Source organism: Ananas comosus, linkage group 25, assembly GCF_001540865.1.
Source record: "Ananas comosus cultivar F153 linkage group 25, ASM154086v1, whole genome shotgun sequence".
NCBI classification, from domain to species: Eukaryota; Viridiplantae; Streptophyta; class Magnoliopsida; order Poales; family Bromeliaceae; genus Ananas; species Ananas comosus.
Window position 1 is genome coordinate 2,441,854 of NC_033645.1, and position 12,581 is coordinate 2,454,434.

The 12,581-nt window shown below is 37.3% G+C and overlaps 1 protein-coding gene and 1 long non-coding RNA gene across 2 annotated transcripts; one reads left to right on the plus strand and one right to left on the minus strand.

The window, feature by feature from the left end:
* Nucleotides 2,867–4,958, minus strand: LOC109703515 (oxalate--CoA ligase). Its single transcript, XM_020224148.1, has 4 exons — nucleotides 4,706–4,958; nucleotides 3,483–4,530; nucleotides 3,313–3,416; nucleotides 2,867–3,157 (listed from the first exon to the last, which is right to left on the minus strand). The coding sequence occupies exons 1-4, from the start codon at nucleotides 4,913–4,915 to the stop codon at nucleotides 2,948–2,950; spliced, it is 1,572 nt and encodes a 523-aa protein (XP_020079737.1). The 5' UTR covers nucleotides 4,916–4,958; the 3' UTR covers nucleotides 2,867–2,947.
* Nucleotides 4,755–6,134, plus strand: LOC109703516. The gene is made up of 3 exons (XR_002213977.1): nucleotides 4,755–4,892; nucleotides 5,318–5,511; nucleotides 5,883–6,134. It is a non-coding gene; the product is annotated as an uncharacterized LOC109703516 (long non-coding RNA).

Sequence of the window (12,581 nt, forward strand, 5' to 3'; positions counted from 1 at the left end):
GACATTGTCACATCTGATACCACCATCGCAAGGACTCTTCCTTATGAGAAATTTTGAACTGTAAAACCTAACTTAGCAAGGACAATTGTATTAATATGCAGGGTCATTTGCATAATTAAAAGAATGGAAAGGGTTTGCTAAGATTTATGATCATATATAAAGCAATTTTTTTTTCTCTAAAAATTTACACCGCTAAAAAATGGTGTTTCATACACATTAATTCAACAACAGAAATAATAAATGATGTAGAGACCCAACTGGTGTCAGCTTCCCTGGTCCACCCAATCGCTTGATATGGTAATGGTACAAGCTATGACATGCACAAAAGACTAGTGATTAAACTTTTTTTTTTCCTACATAAATGAAGCAAAATTGTTTTCTTTGTACACCAATAATAGTTTGTGGAGGCATATGCTTCAGGGATCTTCCCACCGAGGGCATATGCTTCAGGGCACCTTCCCACTGATTTTAGGATAGTCAAATACGTGGTTGAACTACGTCCAGAAATGACGGTTTTTGTCTAAACTAAAATATTAACAAACTAAAATATTAACAAATTAAAATATTAAGCTGGTAGGTTGTTGTTGAATATAAAATTATATAAATACCGTTCTCTAACAGCTTAAGCTTTTAGAGTACAACGGTTGTTTCACATGGTATCAAAGCAGGAGGTCCTGAGTTCGAGTTACGCCAGGCTCCTAACATATTAATTTCCTCCCATTTAATTCAAGCCCACGTCATGGGCCGATTAAAAAGTCTCGATCCCAGACTCTTAAGCTTTTAGAGTACAACGGTTGTTTCACAATAAATATAAAAATATTTAAACACCGTTTTCTAACATACAATGGTTATTTCACATGGTATCAGAGTAAGAGGTTATTTCATAGTCTAGACAGAAAAGAATCATATAATCTTTCGAGCCAAACTCGCCACCCCTTCCTGGTCGGTTGAGCGCGTCAAACTCCCGCTAGCCTCTTAGAACCATATTCTTTGATCGCCTGATCCCTGTCCCTTAGTCATCTATCCCTTTTCCCTCTTTCCCCACCGCTCGTTCCTTCTTCGTTTTATTTTTCTTTCCCTTTTTATCTCCTTTTCGTCTCTTTCTGTTGTATCATTTTTAAGAAAGCTCCAGCTGCTTTCATCCTGTTTGCTTAGTTTATTTTGCTTAATGAATGAAACATGTAGCTTGCTACATTTTCTCAAAAAAAAAAGCAAAGTAAAATGAATACCCAATCAAAGCAGAATGCTGATCCATTTAAATCGGCAATCTTTATCTCATATTAGTTGTCAGATCGTTAACGCTAGTTATTAATTCTAAAAAATTGAGCTGTTAGAAATACGCAACTAATTCATTTAAAGCGTATAGACATAGTGTTCATGGCTCTCTGCGGATCTCGATTATGATTCGATCAAATCAGTCTTACACAACTTCAAATATGACTCGACTAATTCAACCTCACGCCATTTCGAACATATCCGACCCAACCTAATCTTCTGCCACAGGACTAATGGTAATCCATTTAAACCAACACAAATGTTGGACCAGCTTAAGATAAAAATTAGCCTGATGCTGGTATATTTTTTTTTATTTTTCAGTTTAATTTGTGAGCGCATTCAAATTCGGATGGTGAGAGATCATGCTAGTTGTGCCCTACAACAAACAGTTGAAAGCGAAAGGCTACCTTTTTAAAATCTTTTTTGTCTTTTTGTTCGTGGGGTTTGGGGGGTTAGGGGGGGTGAAAGCGAAAGAAAGACAGTTGGGTGGGGCCGAGTTCGGGTTTTCAGAGCCCACATGAAATAGTGTGTTCGTTGGAAAAGCCGACTTCGCTACGCGAGCAGGGAAGAAAGCAAACACCGGAATGAGAACCTCGGCTGCCAGAACATCAAGGTCCTATTTCTTCGACAATATTCTAGAAAGAGTACGTGGGTCAGTGAAAACAGTTTCTTATTTATTATTATTTTTATTTTTTAACTTGTCTATAATAATTCACTAATTCACTAATAAATCTCACAGCTCCTGCATATTTCTACCAATTTATCATCTAACAAATCAGAAGTTAGTTAATATTTTTAACTAAATTTATTTTTTTTAAAAAATAAATAAAATAAATAGCATTTTATATTTCTTTCGAAAACAGATGAAAAGTCCCGGTAGAAGCTTCAAGTTCCTTGTACGTCTTAAACGACAACTTGGGCAACAATTACTAACCTTTGTAACAAAAAAACCAATAGTAATTTTTTTTAAGAAAAAAACAGCACGGGATTTAAAATTAATTTTATAGCATATAAAAGTACTTAATTCCCGATCATGATGGCAACAAGTACTGTAAAGACAAACCTTATATATTTTATTTCATTATATATATATATTTTTTATTACTTATTTATTTTTTTAAGGAAAACTTCAAAAACCCCCCTAGGTTTCACACTTTTTCATTTTAGTATCCTATAGTTTTTTAAATCACAAGAAACTAAAGTGATAAAGTGTAAAACCACAGGGTACTAAAGTGATAAAGTACAAAACCACAGGGTACTAACTTAATACACTTTAAACCACAGGATACTTAAGTGATAAAGTGAGAAACAACGGGTACTAACTTGATACATTTTAAACCACAGGATATTAAAGTGAAAAAAATTGAAACCACAAGGGGGGTTTTTAAAGTTTTTCCTTTTTTTAATTCAAATAAAAGGAGAAAATATTTTGTGTAGAAGTCGCTCCATATTATTATGAGCTTATATCTAGCCAATTAAAATATCTATTTTTAGAAAAAAAAATATATAATAAAAATATTTTTATATAAAATATGATGGAATAGATAAATTTTAATTAAAAAGGCATTATAATTGATTGGACCACGCAACAATAGAAAATATGGCTGGAAACCTTTATTTTTTTTTTTTTATTAATATAGAGAGAGCAATAAAAGCTGGTTCTATCATATATCTATGCCCCGGCCGTGATGGCTTTGGCGGGAGCTAGGAAGTGCTCGGCCAATAAGCGCCGTTGGATCTTCCCTGTGGCAGTCTTGGGAAGCGAGTCGGTGATGTACACCTTCTTGGGCACCTTGAACGCCGCGAGATTCTTCCTGCAGTAGCTCACCACCTCCTCCGCCCCGATCTCCGCCCCCTCCCTCGGAATCACCGCGCAGTTTATCTGCAAACCATTCACCAGCAAACGAACGGACGGCTCAGATTTTCTTGTTTTTAATATAATAATAATATATATATAAAATAATTTCAAATTCGCAAAATTTTCTATCAAATAATAATAATAATAATAATAATAATAAAAGAAAGAAAAGGACTCGCCTCCTCGCCGTATTTATCGTCGGGCACGCCGAACGCCACGGCCTGCGCGATATTCGGGTGCGCCAGCAGCACCGCGTCCACCTCGATCGGCGAGATCTTCTCACCTGCTCACCAGAATTCGATGAGATCAGATCACTAGATCTATTCATGGCAACTCTCTCAAGTCTCACCTCCGCGGTTGATGAGCTCCTTGATCCGGCCCACGAGGCGCAGGTACCCGTCGTCGTCGAGGAAGCCCACGTCGCCCGTGTGGAACCACCCGTGCCGGAACGCCTCCCGGTTGGCCGCCGGGTTGTTCTTGTAGCCGCCGGTCACGTTGGGCCCCCGCACGCACACCTCCCCGGGCGCGTGCGGCGGACGCGGGTTCCCCTCCTCGTCGAGCACCGCCAACTCCTGGCCCACGGCCCGGCCCACCGACCCGGCCTTGTGGGCCCCGTCCTCGGGCAGCGGGTTCGACGTCATCAGGTGCGCCGCCTCCGTCATGGCGTACGCCTCCAGCACCGGCGCGCCCAGCGCCGCCTCCAGCCGCGCCAGCACCGCCGGGGCCAGCGACGCGCTGCAGCTCCGCACGAACCGGAGCCGCGGGTAAGCCCCCTCCGGCTCCGGCCGCGCCGCGTGCCGGTCCAGCAGGATCTGGTGGACCGTCGGCACCGCCGTGTACCACGTGGCGCCCGCCGCGCGCATCTCGCCCCAGAACGCCGACGCCGAGAAGCGCCCCGCGACGGGGAGCGCCGCGGCGCCGCCCGCGGCGAGCGAGCTGAGCAGCGCCGCGACGAGCCCGTGGACGTGGAAGAGCGGGAGCACCACCACGGTCGCGTCCGACTCGCTGAGCCGGTACACGGACCGGATGTTGCTGACCGACGCGGCCAGGTTGAGCTGGGTGAGCGGGACCCCCTTGGGTCGGCTCGTCGTGCCCGAGGTGTGGAGGAAGAGGGCCACGTCGGAGGGCTCGTTGCCGAACAGGGCGGCCTCCGGGTCGGACCGGGCCGGGAGGGAGAGCCGGACCGGCCCGGCCGCGTCGGCGAGCGCGGCGGTGGCGCGGGGGATCCCGAGCTTGGACGCCGCGGCCTCGGCGGCGGCGTTGCCCTCCGCGTTTGTCAACAGGAGGGTCGACTCGGAGTCGGAGAGGTAGAACTCGAACTCCTCCGCCGTGTACGCCGAGTTCAGCGGCGCCGCCACCGCCCGGGCCCGTATCACCGCCAGGAACATGATCACATACTGCACGGAAACCCAAGCAGATACTCAATAACCTTTTTTTTTTCTTTTTAATATTAAACTTTAATATCAATTTAATATAAATATATGTAAAATTTTATTCTAGCGAAAGAAAATTAAATAAGACTAGAAATCTGGAAGGAAGAAGAAAAAAAGGATAGGCGGTGGCAGGGGGGACCTCGACGGTGTTGGGGAAGGTGAGGGCGACGACATCGCCCGGGCGGACGCCTGCGGCAGCAATGGCGGCGGCGGCGGACTCGACGAGGTCGTGGAGCTGCGCGTGCGTGAGATCGAGCTTGCCGGGGACGAGGAGGGCGCGCCGGCCGGGGAATTTCTCCGCGGCCTCCTTCAGAAGCCCAGTTAGGGTGAGCCCTTCCTTGTTCGCCATTTTCCTTATATTTTTCTTTCTATTTTTTTTTTAAAAAAAACCTATAAACAAATTGTGGTATGCAGCAGAGCGGAAAGAATTGAGGAGTAGGATGATATGGTTTGGTATTTATAGGCAGTTAAGAAAGTAAAGTCACAGGGGAACCGACGACGAGTATCTCCTGCTGATCCGCGTGTATAATATAATATATATATATATATATATATATATATATATATATATATATATATATTANTTTATGTGCACGTATCTAGTATTTTAATTTATAGTGATAAATTTAATAAATACTGGCCAAAATTTTACTGTTGTTGTAAATTACTATAATTTATATGCTTTTTGATATAAAAATACTTTAAATATTATTATAAAGAAATAATTTCGATGTGTACTTTTTCTTCGAAGGAGGGGACTTGGCCGTGCTGCGACGCGTGCGAGGGATGGGTGAGCAGTGATTCCCGGGTAGTTGGCGCTCGCGCCACCTCCGGGCCCGCGAGCTGCTGCCACGTGTGCGTCCCTTCGCGGCCTGGAACGTGGAAAGTCGTACGTGCACCTGGTGCGCCATTACGCCCTGTGTACCGCCCTTCTTAATCTCAGCTGTTAGTCCTGCAGTATTTTCAATTGCACCGTTAGTTAGTTCTTAATTTTGGGACGGGTTTTATTTTCGATCTCTAATTTCAAAGCTCGTAATTTCAAACCTTGCAAAAAGTATTTCATTTTGATCCTTTCCCTTGTTAATTATTTATTAAAAAAAAATTACTTTAGGGGCATGATACACATCTTTATTTTCACGTGATCTTGCATCCTGTTCTAATCCTATTGTTTACCAAGTTGCAATCTAACGGATATGAAGCAATGAACTCATGATGTAAGTCAACAAAGAAAAGAATTTCAAAAGCATGCAAATTACTTGTGAAGCGCTGATAGAAAATCGTGGTGCATGGGGTATACTAATACACTGAATCTACAGAAATCCTTGCAAGTGGAGTGGTGGCATTATCTGGAGCAGGGAAGATTGATTTTTTTGGATTCTGGCTGCTTCTGGACGCGGGCGCTTCGTTTTTCTGTTGCAACCTCCACCACTTGTACCTTTTCTAGCTTTTTAATGAAAAAGAAGACAATCCAATGATGTTATTGGCGCATCCGGAGATAGGACCAGGCTAGAATACTGTTAATAATAAATTAATTATTTATATTATTAAATTTTTAATTTTTGGATGAAGCGATATGCGCGGTTGGAATAATAATAATTTTCTAAAGTTGAGTGGATAGTTAGTTCAACAATATAATTTAACGGATAAAAATGATCAAAATGATAAATCTAACGGCAGAAAATTTGGTAACACCAAGTGTTTGGTGTCATCGATAGCCGGACTTCTGAAGATAAATATAAATTTTTGTATTTTTATTTATTCAAAGGTTTTAAAAGTCAAATATATATATATTCTGAAATGCACGAGCCGATCATAATTGAGATTATATCTGATTTGCTTGCCAACGTGTCCGACTAGATTAAATCGGGTCATGTGGTGTTCGGTCCAGTCGGGTTCGACTAGAGTTCGGGTGATGTCCAATGTTAAGTTACCTGATAACTGTGTATAAGGGCTACTTTAGCTAGAGCGTTACTCTTGATACAAAATTTTCTATATCGGCGGCGTGCTTCGTGTAGATGTAGTTCTCTGAGTCGTTTTAGTAAACTCCTAATGGCCTCTGGAGTCTACGAAAGGCTACGATTGGAGAGACGACACCGTAACTTTCCCAACCCAACATTGTCGTCTATTCTACGCTACTATTTAACATAATTGTTACATCCTGCTTTGAACTATTGTCATGATACGTCACCATTCCAAATTCTCAATTATTAATTATGGCTCCAATGGAACTCTGAGCTAATTAATATAATATAGACAATTTAGGATTAATATTCTCTAACGATGCTTCCGCTACCGCTAGGCACACCAAAATAATACATAATTGAGTGTTACAACTAATGCACGCCCAAACGAGGCTGATCTGAACTAGGCAAACTAAAAACAAGTAGAGTCAAAAGTTAATCTAATGGCAACTTGGTAATTAATTCGTACACCTTCTTGTGTAGGAAAAGAGCGGTAGCGACAAGCCTTGTGTTATCAAATTGAAGCTCCGTGTGCTTTTGCAATTTAAAGCTGTGTCTCAATTGTCTCGTCTTTTTTTGACAAAAAGTGATGATGCGCGAATTGTTCGAGCAAATTCCTTTCTCCGATCACTCATTAGTTTCGACTCATGGGATTGTACGATGGCTGTGAATGAAGCTATAGTTATCGGCATGGAAAATTTCCTTATATTGGAGCCATTCTGCATTACACTAAGGATGCGTTTGGTTTGGTTCGCATTATGAAAGATTATTAGAAATTAAAAAATATTCGAGAATTTTATTCCTATTTATCTTATTACTAAGAATGTTAAATTTCTGTATTTGATTCGTACGGCCATATTATTTAGCTATGCGATTTAAGATTACAAAAAATATACTATTGATTTATTTATTTATTTGTAGATAATGCTATAAAAAATTTCAACATCTTTTTAGAAAAAAGAGAGAGAACATAAATTAGAAAAAAAGAGTATAATTAAAAAAAATAGAAAGAGAAATAGAGTCGAAATTAGGAGTGAGAGAGTTGAGATTTTAGAAAAAGTGGGAGAGAGAAAGCCTAGTTTAGAGAGAGAAAAAGAATTGAAGTTTAAAGAGAAAAATATAAGTTTAGAGAGTGATATGAGGTTAGAATGTAAAGAAAAATAATACCAACTAGTCGGCGGGTAGAGAGAAAAAAAAAGATTAGACATATTATAATTACTCCAATCCATTAATATGAGGATACTCATCATCCCTCAAGGAAATGAGATTAGTACTTTGGGATGAATTTCATTCCCAAGTAATCTAATATTACCAACTAGATTACTTAGTTCATTTAGCCAAACACCGTCATATTTTTTTTATTCTTATTAGATTTCTAGAAATCTTTAAAAGATAGCGCGAACCAAACGCACCCTAATGCAGATGCCACATAGAAAGTTTCTGCTGATGAGTAGTGGAATATTCATTCCATGTGTAGAAATTTTTTACACATAAAATTGTATCTAATCAAAACGTGCATTGAAACCACCTGCACCCTGGGAGAGATTTGAGTTTTATTCTAATTCCAATCCCAGCATATAATGAAATGTCTAGTCTAGAAAAGAAAGGGGGGAAAAAAGAAAATCCAAAAAGATATTTGAATACATCTGCAGCTAGGCCTGCTAATGAGCCGAATATTGGGGCCCATTAGACTTCATTCGTCCCCTGCCGTGGAAGTGGGCTGGGCTAGGACACGGTCCACCGCATCATCCGTGCACCACCAAAGTTTCACAAATTATTTTATTTTTTGCTTTCAATTTTATTTTTACTTTTAATTCCTATTATATTTTATGTTTGTTGCAGAGCGTGCATAACATTTAAATGGAGATGAGAAAAAGAGCCCATGCCTACTAAAGAGAAAGATGTTGGACGTAACGAGTATCTGGTCTCAGTATTCAATAATTTATTTATATCAAACTAGTATTATTGTGCTATACAAATACAAGGAAATGAACAGTTAAAGTGCAAAATATTTATTATTGTATTTTTTATATATAACTTAATTGTTTTGACTTAATAATACTGTTAAGTTTTATGCGTAGTAGCTGTGATAAAAGCAAGAGCAAACTCGGCCCACTTGATTTTCCCATGACTGGTGTACCGGTGACGTGGTGGACGTGGTCCGTGGATATCTCGTCTTGGTAATTTCGCAAAACCTTCGAAGGGCCATGGTACGAGATATTTATTCCTTGTGGGGTCCACATGATCAAAGGGATCTGGGCCCACGTGCGACGTGACTGATCCGATGGCGTCAACGCCACGTGGAACATGAGTAGCCGCCCCTCTCTTTTCATGTCTGAATTAATTATTTTTTATTAAAAATATATATAATAACTTTATTTTTTAATAAAGATGACACGTATACACCTTGTCAGTATAATCTGATTTATTGAAGACATACATAAATAATTTTTATTTTTGCTGCTTGAACTTTACAATTTTTGTACCTGCGTTGTGTTTCAATAATTACACCGAGCTACTCGAGTAAAATAATGTGTCTCTTTCCTCTTAACTTTTAATGAAAAGGGAAAACTTTAAAAAGTCCCCCAGTGGTTTCGTAGTTTCTCACTTTGCTTTTCTGTGGTTTAAAATATATCAATTTGCCCTTCTGTAGTTTCTTTTTTCTCTTTTTCTTATAAATTTCATTATTTTTTTTCTTAAATCAGTGATAAAATTAAAATTAAAGAGTACTAAAGTGAATATTTGATAAATCTAGATGGGTATCTGAAGTTTTTTATATATAATTTAATAAAAATTATTAACGAAAAAGCTACCGACAAAATAAAAACGAAACCACAGGGGGCAAAAGTGAGAAACTACAACACTACAGGCGGGGTTTTTGAAGTTTTTCCTAGTGAAAAATATATAGTACCTATGATCTATATGTGTGTATAAATTTTTTTATACCTTTATTATTCTTAGATTCACAAAATTTTAAATATAATTTTGATAAAAAAAATATTTATAAAACTAGTGGGAAATAAGAGCTCTTGGAAAAGTAGGTTGTTTTTAAAGAATATTAGTGATACATTGAGAAATTATACAACCCTTTTGGAGTTCATTTATATACCTATTGAAAACCTTATCATTATGCCCTTGAAAACCTTATCATTATGTTTATACATCAGCTGCATGTAAAAACAATGTTCTACTATGATATTTTTTATTGTTATAATTTCTTGGCAATTGTTTTATGTGTTGTTAATGTGTGGACACTAATTGTAAGGTAGGGACCTTTGATTAATTTATAAAAATATTTCAAGAGTGTAATAAAACTTCATTTATACAATAATTACCCTGTGGAGGCAACATGAGGAAAAATCCAATTTATATTTTTCCTCGCTTTCTGGCAAGTCAATAGGGTCCCCTCGCATATATGAATATAAAGTTAAGACAAAAGCATATATGAATATGCTTTCATATTTTCTAGTGGAATGATAAAAAAATATATATGTATTGCGATGTGCGAAATATGATATTATGTACGAAAATGTATTGAATATTTCTCATTATAAACGCACAAAATGTAATCTCCCTACAATCTTCCACAGATCATATTTATGCTTGAAACGTGACTTAAACTTGGCACTTACTACGTCATCAACCAACAAATGTACCTGTTGCAAGGTGGTGGATCTTTCGACCTTTGAGAATAATTAAACTAGACCACAAACACATACAATCAAGATCTAACTATCAACTTCTCTCTTAAAGAAAGGCGCCTTGCCAACTAAATTAATTATACAGTTGTTAAATAAAAACCGATTCTAAAAATTCAAATCAGCACTTCTAATTATAAGCTAATAAAAAGAGGTGGAAACATTTTTTTTTTTTTCTTTTTTGAGAGAGAGAATGATTGCATGCTATCTGCTTCATAATAAATGAACGTAGCTGAAAATATGAAGCTATTAAGTTTTGAACTTAAAACTTTGATTATTAATCATTAAATTTTTTTACCACTTGTGTTAGAAACGATTGATAAATAAAAGAAAAATCTTGCACAGAGGAATATGCCATGGTTGGAATACTTTTACTCTATCTGAGGGTGCATCACATGTTGTGGAATTTTCATAGGGGGGTCGCGGGATTCAACGATTTGGATAAAAGCAGCAACATGTCGATGCTTGTCACACGTTATACCTAATTAGCTAGCTTAGGATTCGAATATTATTGATGCTGATGTCGCAACTCACAAGTAAATGTTACCCAGTACTTAAGGACAAGTTTTATTGAATTAAAATCTCAAATACACGTTAATTATTCTGGATTAACAGACTCAAAAATGATTTGAAGCGATTAATTTTTAGCATACAAAAATTTCATAAAATTAAATTATTTTATAAAATTTAGAAAAAAGATTTTTTTCGTGTATAATTTTTTTATGGGTAACAAATAAATACAGTTAGAGATTTATTTTTGCTTTGCATTTATTCATTGAGATCACACTGGATCTCATCAGTTCTCTTTCATGAAAAATCCCTTTCCAGAATTTTGTGTTCACACGTTTATGTGTGAAGGTTCTCCTATCTCTTTCATATTTAAAAAATCTTCAACGTCATCAACATTTGACAACTGTTGTTAGATAGATATGTTTTTAAGATTTTCTTTTCCGCAGTATAAATAAAAGTTTTAATTAAAGGCTTTCTTTTAGTTTAAAATTTTTCTCATTTATGTACTAAGTTTTTTTTTAAAAAAAAAACTTTTTCTCTAGTTTTTTTATTTTATTAGTAAAACCGAATGCTTCATTTGGGATTGCAGAGAGATTGTTTTACGTATGGTGAGAAAGTACGATGAAAAAATATTCTGTTTGTTTCGGTACGTAATATTGTATTCTGCATACCGCAACGAGTCGGTTATGATATATTTTCTGCGGTCCCGCAGGAGAACGCAGAACCTTATCCCTATATACTTTTATCCCGACTTTATTTTATCTAATAATGTTAGATAGACATCAATACCAAATCAACCCTTAATAAGAAATTCTACCACCTTCTTTACTTATTTTGCTGAAACTTAGTTATATTACATGCATTTTTCACATAATAAATATTTTATTTTAGCATAAATGATCAAAGTTTAGTGCATTCTTAATATATAGATAATTAAACTTTAGGCCAATAATTATAGTTAGATAATATTTTGTTTTTGGGTGTAGTCAAAGTGAAAACAACGTATAATTTTTTTATTTCTATATATATATATATTCTCTTATGAGGAACTAGACTGGAATGCTATCAATAACACCAAGCTATCGGTATTATTAATTTTTTAGCCCTTGGATTCAGAAATGTGCAATTAGGATGATATGGACCCATTAGGGTTGAGTGGGTGGTTGATTGAATAGGATAATCTAATGAATAAAAATGATCAAAGGGTTAAATCTAACGGTGGAAAACTCGATAGCATCAAGCCCTTAGTGCTATCGATAGTATCCCAGCTGAACTCATCTTATGAGTATACTCTTACGAGTATAGACTTTTTTGTACTTATAAGTATTCCAAGCTGTATAGACTCTTATGAGTATAGATTTCTTTGTACTTATAAGGATACTCCTTTTATGAGTATCCCAGCTGGACTCCTCTTATGAGTATACTCTTACGACTATAAACTTTTTTGTACTTATAAATTTTCTGCCGTTAGATTTACCTTTTTAATCATTTTCACCCGTTAGATCATACTATTTAACTAACCACCCATTCAACCTTAGGAGACCATTATCATCTTACTTGAAAATCATTATAATTCTAAACGCACGCCTTTATTTAATTGCTAAAAATTTATGAGTACAAAAAAATCTATACTCATAAGAGTAGAGTAGTCCTATCCTCTATATATATATATATATATAACTTAAAAAAAAAATCGAGGGATAAATTCGTCATTTGACAGGACTTTTTTTATAAACTAACTCTCTAAAATTTTAAAAATTGTGAAATAATCCTTCAAAAATTATATTTGTAAAACTAACTCTCCTTTCGCTACGTAGGCAGAGGAAAATTTTTTATTATAAAGGTG

Coding starts and splice junctions, on each gene's coding strand:
- LOC109703515 (XM_020224148.1), bottom strand. CDS start 4,915: ATGGCGAACAAGGAAGGGCTCACCCTAACTGGGCTTCTGAAGGAGGCC. Junction 4,531..4,705: donor CCTTCCCCAACACCGTCGAG/GTCCCCCCTGCC, acceptor GTTTCCGTGCAG/TATGTGATCATGTTCCTGGC. Junction 3,158..3,312: donor ACGATAAATACGGCGAGGAG/GCGAGTCCTTTT, acceptor AATGGTTTGCAG/ATAAACTGCGCGGTGATTCC.